Below are 19,334 nucleotides of genomic sequence, written 5' to 3'. Positions count from 1 at the left end.
AAATAAACGGTGTTGAATACAAAACAGTAATGGTGAAAAGTTCTCTGGAGACCTTTAATCTTTTGTAACTTTGGTCCATTAATTCCATTTTGTTCAGACGTTTAGCTTCATTTGGGCCATGCATTTTGTTAAATGAGAACTTATTGGTAGTATGTAGTTTGTTTTATGTACTGGAGTTTATTTAGTTGCTGCTGGATATAAAATTATAGGAACAATCATATTGTATTGTCTTTGAGCTGACCGTTGAAAAGTTTTATCTGCTGTCTGCCTACCTCATTACTGGAGACTACAAAGTAGTCGTTCAATAGCCTGTTAGTTCACTAAATTACATGTTCGGCCGGTTGCTATTTTGATGCCTCTTGCTTATTTTAAAAGATTTGATTGCCAGCTGCAGTTACTGTTTCTCCACTTGTGGCTTACTGTTGCACAATATGCTGCGTGTGCTGTGGCTTTTTGTCTTCCTTTAAAACATCTGATATAGGCCAATGCTGAAGGAAGGATACTACAGTACATTTGGATGGACCATTGGTCTGTTGTGGTAGGGCAATTTCCATGTAAGACAGAAGTTAACAAATATCAGAATCAAAGAACACCAAATAAAGGCAACTGAAAATAGAGGATTAAAATATGGGACATTGAAACAACATATTCTATGAATACCATATTATATTCTTTTCCTTTCTAAAGATTAACATGGATATAAACAGATATACGGACAATTCAGCATAAAGAATCAGATCAAGTATAGGAGATTTACATAATGAAATTCATACCAGCAAAGATGTAAACATCCCACAGTAAGAAGTTTTTCCCTATGAGAGAACCCTTAACAAAGAGACTTCATTCATTTCACTAAGCTAGTTGCCTGATAGTCCAGTTGTGCTGAGACCAGTCTGGTGTTGGCTGACACCTGAAAACATGTTCTTATAGAGGTGGTGCCTACACCAAAATTACATGTCTGTCAAATGCATGTTGTACTAAGTGGATGGTATTTTGGTCTTAGGGAATGGAGAAATGGGTTCCTGATTCAAAATAAAAATCCTTGATGCTTGTCTGGCTATAGAGTCATTCAGTATACAGAGAACAAAGTCCTATACTCACAACTCATTCAAAACTCCCATAGATTTCAATGGGACAGAGTAGAGACCTCAAGATTTGTCCCCTTGCAAGGTTCTTTCCATACTAATGTGTTATCTGACTGCTGTGTCAAAGTTCTTCAAACAAATTGAATGTCATCAGGTAGCTCATGCAGCTGGAAACTTCAACCTGTTTAGAAATCCATGTCTGCCATTCTCTATAGGTACATTTAACTCTGTTTTCAGTTGGTAAATTCCTTAAGGAGAAAGTTACAGTAGTGAGACCTCCTAGCTCATCAGTAAGACTAAAGATATTTTTTCAGTAAACCCAAAGGATTTTTAGCAGTGTGGTTGCTCCCTTGTTCATTTCAATAGCAATATTCAACAGACAAGTGCACTTGATGTGACTGCATTGTTAATGTATTTCTAAAGTGCCTTTCGGACAAGCATCTGGTTAAACTACTTAAACTTCCTGTAAACCAATACAAATGGTTTTAATCTATTTTTGTAATTCCAGCTTGACAAACCACCTGACAGAATGTCGAATTTTGAGAAACAAATCATTTTCCAAATAGTTTGAAAGTACTAAGTGTGAGATATTGTATATTTGAGATATGATTGAACTGGGTAAGAGGATCACGATGTACAAATATTCCCAGGCTCTGGCAATTCTCTTGGCAGCCCCATTTTGCATTATTCAGAATTGGCTGCAAGATCTGCATCAGTTAGTTTGATCATTTAGTACCCAATAGGCTAAGCAAGAACTGCAGAGGTGTCAGGGTGTCTAATAGAGAATAGAAAAGGAGGTCCTTTGCTGCACTTTTCCCATTACCTGTCACTTGAGTACCGCTGATGCAACCCCAGTATGTTCCCTTCATTTATTTGTATCACTCTTATTCACATCACTGAGCATTAACACACATTGAGATGAGATGTAATTCACATGTAAATGTTACTGTCTTCTAAGCCAGTTACTTTTTCACACAGTACAAGTTGTCTCCAAGTAACCTTTAGCTGCAGACCACCAGCTTAAATAAATGTTTTTTAAAAAACCTACCTACTGATTCCTTAGATTATAAAAACACAGGATTTTTCAAATCGTATTTCCTTTTCACTATGCTGTTTACATTTTGTATTTCTCTTTGTGAACAATGAAAATAGACAATCAGTTTCATATTTGACCTCTACTCAGTTTCATTTTCTCACAAGTATAAGGTTGCAGTGTTTGGGTTATAAACACTGCAGGAGACGTTTATTTAATATGTTTAAAATTTTAAATAACAATGGAAATATTTGTTTTTACTTTCCTAAATGCCTAGCCCAATTGGGGCGGACAGTGTCTCTAAAGATAACTGCTAAAAAGCCCGTGTTATAGGATTTTATTCACCTTATAAAATGTATCAAAAGGAAAATGAAGCGTTAAAAATAATTGTATACATCAGGATCACTAGCTTTGTTCTAATGTTATCTTTTTCTTCTTTCAGAATCTGACTTGTCAAATTTGGCTAGATTATACAGAGACGAGAGATTAAAACAGAAAGCGGAGTCACTGAAACTTGAGCACTGTGAAAAGCTCTCTAATCTTATTGGAATGCATCAAGGGGGTTGACCAGTCCAGACAAATCCTGGGTTATTTATTGCTGTTTTAACTTGTTTCTATTTTCCTTTGTATTTATTTAGGGGAAAAAAAAAAAAAAAAGAGCCTAATGTAGAGAGTCTTAATAATTGATAACTTTGTAATATGCACAGAATTGGGCAACCATGAGCCATAGAGCCAGTATTTACTCTAATATACTGTATATTCTGTTTGGTTCCAAGGACCAATGGTATTCAATGTAAATTAACTCCCTAAAATGTAGCTTAGTTTGGCATCAGTCTTCATTTTTGATATAGCTCTTCTGATACCTGAGCAACAGATAGGTACTTTTCCTTGCTTCCCAGGAAAGTATACATAATATCCCATACACTCTGTATTTTATTTGGACATAAACCACACTCCGTCATTCAATCAATGTTTTCAGTGATATGCTGGCATTCCCATACTCATCTGAAGTTGATGTCCTTGCATCCAAAATGGCTTGTGAAAAAAAATTGAGAGTACTTAGTTCAGGTACTCATCAAGGCCCTGTTTCAGCTAAGTAGCTAAGCATGTACGTAGGTCTCATTGAAGTCAATGAGATTTAAGCATTGTGCTTAAGTGCTTTGCTGAACTGAGATACAAACCTGTACTATTCTTTTATCATCAGATAAATTAAATAATGTAAGTAACCCAGATTACAAGTGGGAACTTGGAAATTGTTTATTCCTGCAATAGTGTATCTCAGTTATTAACCTTCTTTGTTGTGCAAATGGGATGCATTCCTGGAGCCTCTGCTCTTGCCCCATTATCCCATTTCTCTCTCATGGAAAACTTGAAATTATAACATTCATTGTGAAAATTACAGCTATTCTTTAGCTGAATTTGAAGGATACCAGTGGACCTAATTAAGCAAAAGTGCATCCCATTTCTTGTGCAATGAGAGGGAGAAGCTTTTCCACAGCTAACTAAGAGAACCAGCTCAAACTTGGAAAGTTATATGGTAATCAGAAACTTACAAGAGATGATCATTTGTTTTAGATTTACAGTAGGAAAAAAATCTTAGGTGGATTCTTATGTCTGCCACGCTACTGGAGAAAGAAAGTGCACTCAGATACATTTTATTCATGTATTCTATTCAGTAGCACAGTATTTTTATTTTTTAAGCTTATTGTCTAGTTTGATTTTTATCTCCAAGCCTTCTCTTTCTGCTTGCTCCAACAGAGATTCTGCATACAGTTTTTTGGTACAGTTCTTATTTAACACATTCTTGCTTTGATGTTGAATTGTCATGCATGTTTCACTCTAGAGATTGGATTTTTTTTCTTTGTAATACTAATTTATTACTCTTCTGTTTTATAATTGTCCTTTATAAAATCTGACATTTAATGGAAGGCAGTGAATGAGATATATTCATAAGCAGCAGAGAACAAAATGTTACTACAAATAATCATCATTAAGTTACTGGGTGTATTTCTCTAGTGCAGGGCTGTCCCCGTGCGCTGCACTGCCATTATAATCTAGTTCATCTGGCCTAGGAACTGTAAGATGAACCTCCAGTGGACTAGATCTGATGTAGAGGCTCTTATGCCACACAACTGCTGCCTGTGTTGCAGAGAAAAGAGGGAATGGCCCAGATGCTTCTGCAACATGTCAATCCTCAATTGCATTTTGGCCCCCTGTACTATTGCAGTCTGGTCTAAATTAGAGCCTCCTTTTAGCTGCTCTAACAGTACAAAGAGACCCACCTTCATGCAGCTGCAGGAGGATTGGGACTCTTCAGAGGTGGACTTTAAACTCCTTGTGTGCACACACTTAACAGGAGTCTGCAGCATAGCTGCACCCCAGGCTCTGGCCTGTTGTATTTAATTTTTTATTTGATTTGATTTAGCAGCCGAAGGGATAGGCACTCATCATACTTTTCTCTTCTTCAAATGTCTACAAAATTTGTTGAACAGACTGTTCTAAAGGATGAAGTCTTCTCTTTTTCCACAGGCCAGGTACATTGCAGGTAGTGAGAGTGCAGGCTTCTCCATGCTGCCCTTCTCATGCGTTCAGCCCAGATCTAGTTGCGGTAGTGATTCTTATGTGTTGACATCTCTACCCTAAGAACTAATCCTATACTCCACCCACTTTTAAACCTCACGATAAGTGGTGCAGGTAGCCACGGTTGGCATTTTTAAAAAAAATCTAGGCGATCACATACAAAACACTACCTTAGAATAACGTTAAGGTTGCAAAGTTATGGGCTCAAAAGTTAAGAAATGGCAGAATTAAGGTTGCCCAGGCAACTTTGATGCATCCTCTGTTATGATTTGATTAAGGATACGATTAATTATGGAAGTCATAGATTCCATGACATTACTAGACCTCTATGATTTCTTCGGCTTCAACTGTCAGTGCCGACTGGCAGGGCTGGAGCCTCGCCCTGTGGCTTCAGATGGGGATATGCGGCCAAGGCTGGAGCCGGGGCTGTGCATCCCTGCCTTGGGGTTTCGGCTCGGGCTATCAGTCCCCCTGTCCCTCGCATAGTGGGGCTCTAGCTGTCAATCTCTCTGCGGTCCCCACACACACACATGCAGTGGGGCTCTGACTGTCATTCCACCCTCTCCCCTCCCCAGGTTATTTTTAGTAAAAGTCACAGACAGGTCATGGCTCCCATTAATTTTTGGTTTTTGCCCACGACTTGTTCATGACTTTTACTAAAAATAACCATGACACCATCTTAACTTTAATTATGATGCAGTTTATAATTACATGATGAGATACTATTTTTTTTCCACGGGATTCCTGCCTCATTTAGTGTGCAGGATGGACATTGCCGAGGGAAAATGAATCAGGGTTGGGTAGCTAGAGACTGTTGTCTGTAGGACCATTTTTTGCAGAAATTGGAAGTTGTGTAGGGAATGAGACAGGATTACAGTAAGAGAGAGACTAGTTTGATGGTTAAGGAAGCTGAATGCTGCATTTTAAAAGTTTGGATTCTGGCCCTGCCTCTGCATAGAGTTTCTGTGTGATGCTGAGCAAGTCACTTAAACTGAACTTTTGTCACAGGTGGTCACTAGTTTGTTCATCACCTTTTGGATGCCTGATTTGAGACACCTAGAGTCTGATTTGCAGAAATGCTGATCTGAAGTCAATGGGAGCTGTGTTTTTGAACATATAAAGTGCTATAAAATGCTAAATTTTCTGAAAAATCAGACCGTAGGCACTTAAGGTCAGTGAACATTTTTGATAGGAATCTCTCTGCCTCAGCTCCCCATCTGTGAAATGGGAATAATACCCCCTTTTCTTTCAGGGTGTTGTGAAGAGAGATTAATTAATGTTTGTGATACACTCAAATACATGATGAGTTCTGTAGAAAACCCACAAGGAAATTAATTCTGTATTTGGTGCAGGGTTTGGATGATGTGCAGTAAATAAAAATGGAAGCCACAGATTGAACAATGGAGGATAAAACAAAATAGCGAATAGCTATTTATTCAGAGAGCACTATCCATCCTGTGCACTGAATGAGGCAGGGGTCCTGCAGGGAAAAAAATAGCATGCCATCATATAATTAAAGATTGTATCATATTGCACGCTCACAAGATTACTGACAACATTTCACAGGCAGCCTTAATTCTGCTATTTCCTAATCTGAGTGCTGTACTTGACTTTGTTTATAAAGTTTTTTTAATATAGCATTATGTATGTAATTTGATATATGCCACAATAGATTTTATGTGAATAGCTGGTCAGTGTTTACACCGATTTTAGTATCCTTCAGTTATTTCTAACTTACGCTCCAAGTGCTATCAAAAATGTAGTGGAATGAGTGGTAGGAAAATTAAATGATATGATATGGCTAGACATATAATATGTACTGTATATAATTTATATAATACCAACATAATATTTTGCACTTACAATATATTGCACCTTTCATCCAAAGATCTTAAAGTGTTTTATAGAGGCAGGACATGATCTACAAGAAGCACAATAATAATTTTAGGAGACGTCTCTGGGACTAAAGAAGAGACCATGATTAAGTGGAAAATGAGACTGAAAAGTAAATAGATGTTTTAAAAAGCAGTAAGATGTTCTGTATGCAGAATCATGGCCAGTGATACTGAAAATTAATCCTTCTCACAGACTACTTCAGTGCCCGAATTCTAATTTATGTGAGTAAAGACAATTAGCAACATAAAATGTCTTGTGCTAATGTTTGTCACTACTTCTTGTTTTGCTAGGAAATAGATAAAATAGATCATATCTAGTCAAATATTTCTCAGAGTATCAGTAACTCTTAAAATTAACTGCTCTTTTTAACCAGAAAGCATTTACCAAATTGTGATAGACTTCTATTTCCTGGTCTCCAATTTAGAAAATGTTCCGGAGCAGCAAGTAGAGCATGTTCATTTTGATTTAGACTACTAATGTTCCTGCCATGATATAAATAGAGTGGTGTAAGGATATTTATTACTTTTAAGAGGGTGTTTGAAGCTTTGTAAGACTCCTGTGCTGTTCCTGTGAGAATTCCAATACATTTGTGAATAGCATTATATTTTTAGAAATGAATGATTTGACAGTCTAAATTATGTACATGCTGTGGTGAAAAGAGACGTGATTGTAGAGTTTGGGGCTTTATGTGAAATTGATTATGTGTAATGATTTCTACAAAGACTTGTAATGAAAAATGAATTAATGTCCCACTGGTGGCCATAAGTTTGTTGTGAAGGTCAAACACTCTTGGCTTCTTAAGCATCTAGGATGAGGAGGGGTGGGCAGGGCAGAGTTGCCCCTTGAAAAGCATTCACTTTCCTACAATCAGAGAAAGCAAAGCAGTTTCTGAAGGCTGTCCTTAGATATTCTTAAATAGCTTACCGTTTCAGACCAAGCCGTTATGCTGTCTTCCTGTCCATGACCCACTTGGAATTGCCACCCAACCTAAGGTACAAACTCTCTCCTGGGATGTACTTGCACAAATGTCATTTAAGCCAATGGCAGTTGCATACCTGTATCCAAAGGGAGAATCTGGCCCTATGCTTTGGAAACATCGCTGTATCGTGTGATCCTCTCTGATGCACTGGATTTTGGTAGGAGCAGCCCACGAGAACCAGTTTTGCACTTTGCTCTGTTGCAAATTGCAGTCATGTTAGAACATACAGGTTTATAGTCTGGGTTAACTATTTTCTTGAATATTTGTCAAGCTAAAGAGATGCTCACTTTGTGGGTAAATATAGCTGGTAGTGTAAACTAAAGATTTGCATTTCCTGATGATATTATACATTTTTTACTTAAGCATGCATGACACATCAAAAGATATAGCATTTATTTTGTTGGTTTCCAATGTTAATGGAAAGTACAACCTTAGTATTCTTATTTATGTAACTTATTTCAGCAGGAGATGTAAAGTATTTATTTTCTGAATGTATATTCCATTTACCTTAAGTAAATCCACATTGGTCATACTGTAATAGTGTATCAGTCCATTGAACCTTGATTGTACAGTTCCAGTTTATATAAATTGTATATTTGTGTATATTCCCTCTCAGTATTGTTACATTAGATGATTAGAAAATAAGCTGTTCTGTCCTTACTATAGTAAGAATTCTGGAAAAATCTGTTCCGTCTTGATCAGTGGGTCTGAATAATAAGCTCAGTTCTTGAAAACATAGTTTTGTTTTGACTTGTGCACTCTTAACCAGGAGATAAAGCTTTTTGTATTAAATACACTGGAGCCACACTGTTCATCTTGGAATGTTGATCACAGCTATCAGTGTACTCTCTGAAGCTCTCCTTTGGATTATAAGATTTAACAAGGCTAGATCTAAAGTTAGTGCCATCAAAATTTATCAGTGGGAAATAGTAGATGAAGCTACCATGCCACCAGATTTGTGGTTATGGCTCTGCTAGAGTCAGACCCAAAAAAGAGGTGCTAAGGCCAAGCCTAAAATTGGATTTGGGTAGCAAACAGCTGAATCAGCGCTTAATGTGTTTCTGTCCTCTATCCCTGTGTCTCACAGGAGTTTGTGAGGTGCAGCAACAGACAAACCAATTGTACTGCTTAGCTGTGGCCAAGGCTTATCTGCACTTTCATAGATTCCAAGTCCGGAAGAACCATTGTGATTATCTAATCGGACCTCCTGAGTAAACCAATAATGCAAACCATAGAATTTCCCCAAAATAATTCCTAGAGCAAATCTTTAGAAAAATAACCAATCCACTCTTGAGTTAAAAATTGCCAGTGATGGAGAATCTGTGACGCTTGTAAGTTGTTCCTGTGTAATCAAAGAAGCTGGTTTCATGTCTAAATTGGATTAGAGTAGGTTTTTCAAAATGGTTGACCAACATGAAGTTAAAAGCCAAAGTCACCTTCCTATTATATTAGGATGGAAAATGCCCTCCCGAAAAACAAATCCACCATACCATGGGAAATCAGGGTGACTGGTAGCAGCCTGTGTGCTCCTTTAGAGAAGCCAACTAGCAGACTGGGAGAGAGGCCAAGTTAACAATTACTCCTCTCAAGCCATGGAAATCTTGGTGATTGTGAGGGGGTAATTTATATAATAAGTGGAGATGGCCGGAACGCAGTGTTTCCAGTTCATTGGGGATTCCAGTATTTACGACTTGTTCTAATTTAGAACAAAAGCAAATTTACCTAATGAAATATGAAAGTGACATTCTTGTCCATTTTACTTAATAGCGCTGCAGCAAGAAGCCTGCCAGTGCTGGGAGCCCCAGCTGGAGCTGGGCCTCTTGGGGCTGGTAGGCTCCCTGCTCTGGCTGGAGCTCTAGGGGGATTGGCAGGCTCTGTGACAGGCATCCTAGAGATGGCTCCCATAGAGCTGCTGCCTCCAGGTGGGGACCCACGGGCTGCCACATTCCCATCCATGATATGGGAAGCCTGCCAGGTCTCTGGAGGCTGGTGGGTGCCCTGTCCAAGCTGTGAACCCCATAAGGCTGGCAGCTTTCCAGTGAAAACCTGCATGTGTTAAGGCAGAAGTTTTTTGTGACTATTTAATAGATTCAGTGAAACATTTTGATACAACAAATCAGCATTTAGTTTGTTGGGAAATGTCTGACCCACTCTAATGGTGAGTTAACCATTTTCAGCTAGGAAAATACTCCCAGGAGAAAATCCAGCCTTTCTGTAAAGGTGGTTGAGATGTTCCTCGAAGATTTGGAAAGGGAACATTTCACAGTTAACTGTGACACAGTAAACTGTTAACATTAGCAGAATCAAGCACATCAACTGGAAACCATGGCATAGTGATCTAAGCCTCACATTAGATCCTCAACCCATGCAGCCAGATGCTTAAGTCCCAAAGGACTGACTTGTCCCTTAAGCCTTCCAATATTGACAAATTTAGTCGTATGGAGGTCACTCTATGGGGGAAGCTTTCATAACTTGCCTTTTCACTGAATTCCACCTGCTCTCTTTCCCATTACACATTGTCAGAGTAGCTGACTGCTCCAGGTTCCTTAACAAAATTGCCTACTCCCTGTCATGTGAAGTGCCCTGGCGGACTGCTGATCTGTACCCAGTACTTCATAGTATAATGCTTTGGCATCAAAGGTCATAAATGTAAACCATTTGCTTTTAATACTTGTGTTAATCAACAGCTGATACAGGTTATCCTTTGTGTACAGCCAAGCTATAAATCAAAAATATATTTATCAGTAAATCAATGCCAGTGCAACTACATTTTGCATAGAACTTGGACTCGTTCCCAGTGGGTCACTAAGGAAGAAAGGGGGAGAATGATTCTCTGCATAAACAGACACCATACAACTTCATTTTCTCAACAGAATCAGTGAGATTAATTCAGGTGGGGGGTGTGGATGGGTTTTGGGGAAAATATGGGAGAGAAACATGCTTTAAGCAGAATGACAGCTGTTTAGAAGATGAGACCTACATTCTGTAGTTGGCTCCTTATTGCTGTAGGATTGTCATTGTTTTCCAACCGCCCTTAACATATCTTTCCAGAGTTACACGAGTGTTCCCTAGCTCTTTTCCTATATTTTCTGCTCAGACCTGTACAGTAGTTAGAACATCTGTACCCCAGTCAGTGCTAGTGCTGGTCCTTCAGCAGCACTGGGAAAATTGCCGAAGCCTTTAAAGCCCCTGCATGTGATCTCATCTATTGCTATGGTTTCAGCTGTCATCTATACAGCCCCAAAGAGCTTATGATAACCTTTTATCCTCCATTCAGTTCTGCAGCTGACCTGTCTGATGTCTCCAGTCAGCTCCAGGGATCTGAGGTGCCTTTTGCTTTAGGTGTAAGGCCAGTGTAGCTGCACTGAATTTACTGACAGGTGTAAATGAGTTTTTGGCCCACCAGGCTAGGGTTGACTCTTTCTTCCCAGGTACCTCCTCAAAGTGTCAATAATCCCACAAACTGTCTGCCTACCAGGGATGCTGATTTCCCTGGCATGCAGGCCCCTGCCAGCCCCATCCTGCAGCCAACACAGTGCTGGCCTCCCTGGCTTGGCCTCCCTTGCCTATCCCCAGGGCTACATCTCACCCAGCCCATCCTGCAGCAGGCCTTTCACTGCCTTGTCCACATTACCCCCAGCTGTAAGCATGCCCTCCCCAGCAGCAAGTTCCCAGTGCTGCTCCACTGGACAGAGACTCTCCCCTGCCCGTCTTAGCCACAAGCGCCCAGGTCCCATACCAAGGCTGGGGGCACCTAGTGTCACTCAGCCTCCTCTCTAACTCTTCCTTCCCCTGTCTCCCATCTCCCCTCATCCTCTCCCCACCTTTGTTTTTCACTCTGTGGGGATGTCTACATTGCAATGAGACACCCAGGGCTAGCCTGTACCCATGACTCAGGCCGAGGGGCTGTTTGACTGCACTGGAGATTTTCAGACTCAGGCTGCAGCCCAACCTTTGGGGCACTCCCATCTCACAGAGTCCCAGAGATCTGCCCTGCAATTAAACAGCCCCTTCCGCCGAGCCCCGCGAGCCCGAGTCGGCTGGCACAGGCCAGTCACGTTCTTTCCTGCCTAATGTAGACATGCCCTCGAAGCCCCCAAGCGGCTCCTTTAAGGAGTGGGCGTGTCCCCCCGCCCGGTTGCTAGTGGGCGGTGCCTCGCTGTCTCCGTTGCTAGGGGGCCCGTGAGGGAGCTGGGTTTTGATTGGCTGGGAGGGACGCGGCAGCCATTTCCAACGGCGCGGCGCCCGGCCCGGTGGGAGCGCGGAGATGGCTGCGGAGCCGGAGTGGGGGCGGCAGGATACCGAGGCTCTGGCCTTCGGGCAGCTGCGGGACCTCGTCGCGACCCAGGAGGCGCTGATAGACCGGCTGCGGCTCCGGGTGCGGGCCCTAGCGCAGAGCCCGGGCGGGGGCGGGGGCGGGAAGCAGAGAGACGCGATGATGCGGACGGTCGGGTGCTCCGGGGAGGGGCGGGGCTTCGGATATAGATAGGCGGGGACTATGGCCTGTAGGTGGGACCATTGGGAGCTCCTCCCCCCCCTCAGTGCGTCGTGACTCCTCTTTGTCTTTCTCCCCGGGTTTGGGGTGTGAGACAAAGGGTGCGTGCACTATTGCCCCTGTCGACCCCTCCCCACCAGGCCTCTCTGGCTTTTGCACAAGAGCAGGTGGTTGTGTTGCACATATCAGGGCTGTTTGCTGGAGTACCCCCTTTTCCCAAGTTCTGTTTGTGTTCAGCCTGGTGAATTCCTCGAGACGCCCCTGTCCCCGCAGGGTCATTGTACCACACTTGGATGTCATGGCCGTGATTTTCAAAAACATGAGTGATTTGGGTGTGCCTGCCATTGGGTGCCCAAGTTGTGACACTTAAAAAGAGCCTGGTGATCAGAAAGTGCTGAGCATTTGCCCTTGGAAAGTCAGGCCTCTTTAAAAGGCGTGAAGTTGAGCATCCAGAATCACTAGTCACTCTTGGTAGTTTGCCCTACATGTGTTGCTGCTCTATCTGGTCTGTATATCCACCATGCATGTAGCTGATTTATTGAACTTCAAATTCCTTTTGTAGATAGCAATACAGGAAGAGAATTTCATACCTAAGGAGGATTATGAGGCTGTTGTGCAGAAGTTGGAGGTAAATAACTTCTTGGGGGCAGGGACTGCATTGTCATACATTTTGAACAGCGCCTGGCACCATGGGACCTTAGTCCTGGTGGAAGCCTCAATGAATAATGTAGCGATTTCCATTTCTATTGGAAACTAGGCTAAACAGATTGAAATTACCCCCACCTAATCAAAGTTAGGAGAGCTGCATTTGGACTCAAGGGTAGTCTTGAGTCAGCTTAACAGTTCTAAAAAAATTTCTCTGAGTACTGCATTAATTAGACTCCAAAGAGAATGAAACTTATGGAAAGGGGTATTAATTGCCAGTAGACTAGATTCCATAGGGCTACATGTGGCACAAACAGACTAAAAAGATTCTCTTAGTACCACTAACGTGTCTTCTCTGGGTGTGTAGTCTCTCCACTATCACCACCCCTTTTTGAGTCTTCGTGTGTAGCTATTTTGTTTCAGTGGTGCTGTTCTAGAAACTCATGCTTGAGCCATATGTGGCAAGCTATCTAAAGAACCAGGTCTGTACCCTGGAGCTTGCTTAGATGTTTGGCATATTTAGGTTAGATATGAGGAAAAACTTTCTAACTATAGGGTACTTAAGCTCTGGAACAGGCTTCCAAGGGAGGTTGTGGAATCCCCATCACTGGAGGATTTTTAAGAACAGGTTGGACAGACACCTGTCAGGGCTGGCCTAGGTTTACTTAGTCCTGTCTCAGCACATGGGGCTGGACTTGATGACCTCTCAAGATCCTTTCCAGCCCTACATTTCTATGATTCTGTGATTTATACTCTGGGTTCATCTGGGGCTGGCAGAGAACATAGGGATTCTGTGTGTATTCTAGAAAGAAAAGGAGGAGCACTCAAAGACCAAAATCCTGCTTGCCAAGGAAGCTGAGAAGCTGCAGTTTGCTCTTGGGGAGATCGAGGTTTTGTCCAAGCAGCTTGAAAGAGAGAAACAAGTATTTGAAAAAGCGTAAGTTTGGTTTGTGGTGGGGGTTAGGATTTGTGTTTAATATTTGAAAACAGGCAGCAAGTATTTTATCTCATTAGTAGCCAGGCTGGGTATGACAGCATTGTACTTAAATAGGACTCAGTTCTCAGGTGGGAGCAAACTGTGTTAACCCGAGTTTAATAGAATCAGAGATCAAAAAAAAGTTAAGCACATAATAAAATGCTTTGCTGAATCAGAGCCAAAAGCTGTTAGCAACCATCTTTTGCTCTATTTGTACAGCACCTAGCACAATGGGGCCTTGGTCAATGACTGGGGCTCTTGGCCATTACAATAATGCAAGTAATAAAATCAGCTTCATCACAGCAAACTCCCTTGTTGACTATATTTAACTATATATTTAAATTCAGTTGATTTAAATGGGACTTTAAGCATGTGTTTAATTTTAAGTTCATGCTTAAATGCTTTGCTGAATCTGGACCCAAATCCAAAAATCTGAGGAATGTAGGGCTTGGAAGATAAGGTACTTTAGGTTGCCTCTAAAAATATTGCTTTGGCTTTTTTAATCCCCACTGTGATGGGAGAAATTCAGCAGTGTTTTTTAAAGGGCATTTCCACCTAAGGCCTGTCAGATCGTTTTGAAGCAGTTGTGCCTTTGCCTGGGTTTATAGGCCTGCCCAAGTGGGTCAAATAGCAGGATCAGGCCTTAAGTATGTAGCCCCGGTCAGTGTCATTTGGATTCCTGAGTAGCTGCCATGTAAATGCACATCAGGTAATGAGATGTCCAAATGCCACCAAGGCTGAGATTATTAGAGCTGCCTAAGGGGGTTGTATGGCCAAGGGGGGGTCCAAAAGGAAGATCAGCCCTTGTAAATAGGAAGGTTCTTCATCATTTGAAATTACGCTGACACTCATGTCACTTGCCTTCATTTTTGTTGCTTCCATTATAGACTTTCCAACATTAAGAGCAAAGCACTAAAAGAATCCACCAAAAAAGACAGGCTAATAAGCAAATGCAATGGTAAGTTTGCCAGAGGCTAAAGTCTGTTATGAATTGTTCTACTGGCTTAAAAATAAAAGGCCAGTAACAAGGATTTACTTTAATTAGGAAGTTTGATGTGACTTAACGTTGTTCTCCTGCCAAAAGTCTGCTAGGCATGTAAAGGGGAGTGAGACAGCCACACACCACCCCCCACATGGTCTCTCTCGACCATAGATCCAGATGCAAGGGATGGGAAAACAGGCTCCATGCAGCCACTACTCCCAGGCACCTTTGAGTAAGAGGGCAGGGAGTTGGTGGAGCCATGGTTCCGCTTTCCTAAAAGTATATCAGCCAGTGGAGCTGAGCTGGTGCAGAAGGGAAGGAAACTGCAGCTGGGGAAGGGCTGCTGCAGTTTCCGTCCTTCCCTGGAGCAGGGGGGGAAATCGTGCTTCTCAGTCTTTGAGCAAAGTATTGGAGTGGCCCTGCTTGACTGCTAAGCAGAGCTGGCTTTCTCTGCAAGCAGATGGCATGTTTTAAATATCTCCCTGCTTCTTTTTTGTCAGGTTTTCCTCCCAAATCCGGTTATGGTGCTCCCCAGGCATTATGCTGAAATCCCAGGCCAGGCAACCAGAGTCATGCATGGCCTAGTCCAGGGCTTGAGCAGTAAAACACTGAACAGGGCAATGCTTTGTTCCACTCAGTCTCTTCCCCCCCATCTGTAAGGAAAGCAACTTCCTGTTTAGCTTCAGGAAGTATGATCTGACAGGGGGCAGTTGGACCTAGCTCTGCCACAGATATAGCATGTGATCAGGGACAAGTTACTCCAGGCCTGATCCTGTGAGGTGCGGGGCATCTCCTGGGAGATGCCCAGTGCCTTCACCTGAAGTCAGTGGAAGCAGAGAGTATTCAGGGGGTGCTCAGTATTTCACATGATTAGCCCTTTAACCTCTCTGTATCTCAGCATCTCTCCCTGTACTATATTGCTAATGACACATACCTGCCTCACGGGGGTGTTATGAAGCTTACAGACCTCTGTGCAGATCCTGAAACCTTCAGATGGAAGGTGCTAGACACAGGAACCTTTATTTTTTGTGTATTTCTGTTTAACAAGCTGCCCCTCTCACTGCAACTGCCCAGTTTCAATTTCGTTTTAGACAGTGGTGTTTATTACCAGGTGCACAATAACGTGCAAACCAATCCAGAACTGACTCCAGCTCCGAGGACCCAAATATTACAAGTGTAGTGAAGGTCACTGTTGTCAGCATTTCAGCTGCACCTGCTGAGAGCTAATCTCCATTTTGGGGTATATTTGAACAGTTTCCGCATGTTTTCTGTATCAGTGTTTGTAAGGTGATACTATAAGAAATTCTTAAAACAAAGGCCCCCCAAAAAATCCAGCTTCAGTCTGTGCTCAGTGTTGATAACAGAAAGGGAGGAGAAGGGCAACTAATCTTAGCTGCATCCCAAATGAGTTTTAAGCCGCAACTCTCCATCCGCTTTTTTCTTTGGTAGAAATAGAGAGCCATATTATGAAACAGGAAGATATTCTCAACGATAAAGAGAATGAAATTAAGGAGCTGCAGCAGTTCATCACCAAGCAGAAGCAAACACTCAAGTAGGTATTACCACCTTACATCGTTATCGGCCTCAGGCTGCAGCCTGTGGGAGTTTGACACTGACCTCCGTGGGAATATATTGTATTTGTTTCCATGTTTTAAGGATCTACCCACCTGGCTCTCTATCAGCCTTTGATGTCACTTCAAAAGTAACCCAGTTAAATTCACTTCCACTAAACAAAGCCTCTACACAGACCCTCTGCCCCTGTCAGTCCCCTTTACCCCAAGCCCATCGGTAAAGTAGTAGGCCTCGCAGCATGCCCCTAAGGTCAGTAGGGCAGTGCTGTTGAGAGCAAGTGGGGAAGGAAGCAGGAGCAAAAGCTGAGGGCTCCTCACAGACAACATCCTGCCACCAGCTTGTAAAGTGAGAAGGATCTAGCTCAAGTGCCTCTGCTGATTGCAGCCAGGGCAGCATGGCACAGGAGCCAGGACATCTCACGCAGGCGGATGCCAGGGGCTGGGGATGGCATCTGCATTATGAAACCCGTTCATCAGCCCCATCACTAGCCGTCTCAGTAGAACAGCCAGCTCCTGAGTTGTCCATGGAGACTTCCCCTCTGGACTGTCCATCCAGATCAGGGGGTAGGCACGTTGATCAGGGGGGACTTGCATGCTGTGCTCGGGCTGTACCTGCTCTGTGGATAAATGGAGGAAGAACCCTCTCCACAGCTTCCAGCCTTGCACCTTCCATCTGCATGAAATTCACTTTGGGGAAAAAATGATACATTCTTCGTAAGGTACATCTACAGTGCAGGGTCCGTGCTGGCGTCTCCCCCTTGTGTAGACGCAGCCTACATCAACAGACAGGGTTTCTGTTGTGTAGGAACACCACCTTCCCAAGTGATGTTGGCTACATCAACAGAAACCCTCTTTCATCAACACAACTGTGTCTACCCTGGGGTTTGTCAGCACAGCTGTGTTGACCAGGGGGTTGGGTTTTTCACACCCCTGACCAACTTAGCCATGCAGACATAACTTCTAAATGTGGACCAGGCCTGAGCCGCTTCTTGACCGAGCAGCGAGTCTGCCCTACACCTTTCACACCTACCAGCCTGATGCTGGTGCCAGGAGTGTTACGTTGCCAATGGCAAGATGTGAAATCAATGACAGCCTGGTTTGCTAATACATCTAGCTAGAGAGTGCTACCAGCTGGGCAGCCTTTAGCTCTGGTCCATAGAGCCTCCTTGTTAATGTGGCCACTTCTTTATTCATTATTATGAAGATCCCTGATTAACCTGCACAGGAGCCGCCAGGAGAATTGGTGATAAATTAGCAGAGTGACGCTTGCCATTGCACCTCTCTGATGATGCACCTATCTATTTTTTTGCAGGACTCAAGTGTCAGACTTAAAAATACAGAAACAACAGGAAAGTTACATAGCGCAAGTGCTGGAAAAGAAACAGAAGAAGGGGTTTAAGTGACTGCATTAGACATTACAGTACAGTCCCTGTATCCCCTCGGTACGCGGCCAATGTAAGGATTGTAGTGCTTGCGGTTACTGTGGTGGCCAACAAGGCCAAGATCATTATCCTTTCCCTTCTTCAGAAGGAATGCTGTTCATGTTAGAGCCGCCTATAGATTCAGAAACCCATCTCCCAAGACCATCTCACATACGTTCCCTAGAACAGGGGTTTTCAACCCGTGTGGCGTGATGCCTCAATGGGTCGCAGGAAGGTTCTAGGTGGGTCTCCAAATCCAGGGCCACGTTAACCCATCAGTGGGCCCTGGCTGAGACAAACATAATTCCCAGACTGGGGAAGAGGGGAGGTCCCGGGTGGGGTTAAGGAGGGGGTGGGAAAGCGAGTCCACCTTGCACTTGTCCTTCATTGGTGGCTTCTGTCCTAGCGGGCTGGGCCCAGCTCCCCATTCCAGGCATGGCAACCTGGCACGTGGGGTTGCAAGGCCACATGCTCAGAAGTGGCTTGACTGCCCCTCTGTCATGACAGAGTGACCCGGCCAAACCTGAGTTGCAGATACAGACTTAGGCCATTGAAAGATGTGGTTTAATGCAATGGTCTTTCGCCGCTGGAGCCTTGTTTTGAAGCCAGGTGCAAGTGAACTTAATTAGAGGACTTCACCTGTCCCCTGAGCATGTGCATGTCTCACAAAGTCACCCCCTCAGCTGTGTCTCTGCTCAGAGCGGGTCCTCCGTGGGATCACTGCTGCTGTGTGCTGAGGGCTTATATGAAAATGCTCCCATTATATAACCATGTGCTGCCCCTTCCTAGCCAGAGCTATTTGTGTCTCCCACAACTTCCCCTGTCTGTCCCCTCACACCCACCAAAGCAATGGAAGGGACAGTCTCACAGAGCTTTGTAAGGACTGTTGGACCCCGGAAGGGTGACGGGGCGCATGTACAGACTAAACGATTTCAAATAAATCGTTTTATACCAAATACATGAAGATCAGCTTCCCATTTACTAACCTGCTGTGGTCTGAGCTCAGTCCTCTGTTTCCCTTGCCAGCTGCTGTCTTAAACCTGGCATTTCTGCACCAAACCTTTCTCAAGGGGGTGAATGGGACTCCTCATTGGTTCAAGAACTGGAGGTAAATTTGCTTCGTGGCCCATTGAATTCAATGGGGACTCTCAGTACTGCGTTCCTGCTCCTAGACTTGTGGCAATGGGGAGGCAGGATGTGACTAGACTCTGACACACACACACACACACACACCCCCAATGGGGAGACACCCAAAGTTCCCTTCTAAGATGGACAGATGCTGAAGGGGCGGCTGTTACTTTAAAACAGCCTGTGGTGTGCTGGACTGGATTCTGCACCTATTTGGTGCAAATTGCTTGGCTAAATTGCTTGGCCAGGGGTGCATAGCGCTCTGGGTGATCCTCTCCCTGCGCTGCTCCTGAAGCACGGTTCCTGGCAGCCCCCTGACTCCGTTGCCCCATCCCAGCCTCCCAGCCGTTTCTGCATCACACTCGAGCCCAGTGATGTACAGGATGATGCACCTTCCACTCCCTAAGCTCCTGCCCCTTGCTGCACCTTTTGTCCCCTCTCCTCCTCATGCTTTCCATTTGCTGCACTGCAGCCTGGAGCTCTCTCCTTTTCCTCCTCGCTCTCCTTGAAATCCAGCTCTCCAAGTTTCCCTCCCTCTCTGTT

At 43.5% G+C, this 19,334-nt stretch overlaps 2 protein-coding genes across 2 annotated transcripts in view; both read left to right on the top strand.

Moving 5' to 3' along the window:
• DNAJC18 (DnaJ heat shock protein family (Hsp40) member C18) overlaps positions 1-8,388 on the top strand; it is a 32,382-nt gene extending 23,994 nt beyond the window's left edge. Inside the window, exon 8 of the mRNA XM_067566811.1 lies at positions 2,561-8,388. Coding sequence (XP_067422912.1) covers positions 2,561-2,685 — 125 coding nt within the window. The 3' untranslated portion in view covers positions 2,686-8,388. The remainder of the gene's footprint in view (positions 1-2,560) is intronic.
• Positions 8,389-11,818: 3,430 nt separating this feature from the next.
• SPATA24 (spermatogenesis associated 24) lies at positions 11,819-19,318 on the top strand. Its single transcript, XM_067566395.1, has 6 exons — positions 11,819-11,951; positions 12,631-12,696; positions 13,520-13,650; positions 14,577-14,647; positions 16,121-16,223; positions 17,555-19,318. The coding sequence occupies exons 1-6, from the start codon at positions 11,841-11,843 to the stop codon at positions 17,643-17,645; spliced, it is 573 nt and encodes a 190-aa protein (XP_067422496.1). The 5' UTR covers positions 11,819-11,840; the 3' UTR covers positions 17,646-19,318.
• The last annotated feature ends 16 nt before the right edge of the window (positions 19,319-19,334 follow it).

This window comes from Emydura macquarii, unplaced genomic scaffold, assembly GCF_026122565.2.
Source record: "Emydura macquarii macquarii isolate MOO-44397 ecotype Brisbane River unplaced genomic scaffold, CSIRO-AGI_Emac_v2 contig_2768, whole genome shotgun sequence".
Taxonomy (NCBI): domain Eukaryota; kingdom Metazoa; phylum Chordata; order Testudines; family Chelidae; genus Emydura; species Emydura macquarii.
This window is presented reverse-complemented; position numbering and strand designations above follow the sequence as displayed.

Coding starts and splice junctions, on each gene's coding strand:
- SPATA24 (XM_067566395.1), top strand. CDS start 11,841: ATGGCTGCGGAGCCGGAGTGGGGGCGGCAGGATACCGAGGCTCTGGCC. Junction 12,697..13,519: donor CTGTTGTGCAGAAGTTGGAG/GTAAATAACTTC, acceptor TGTGTATTCTAG/AAAGAAAAGGAGGAGCACTC. Junction 14,648..16,120: donor GCTAATAAGCAAATGCAATG/GTAAGTTTGCCA, acceptor TTTCTTTGGTAG/AAATAGAGAGCCATATTATG.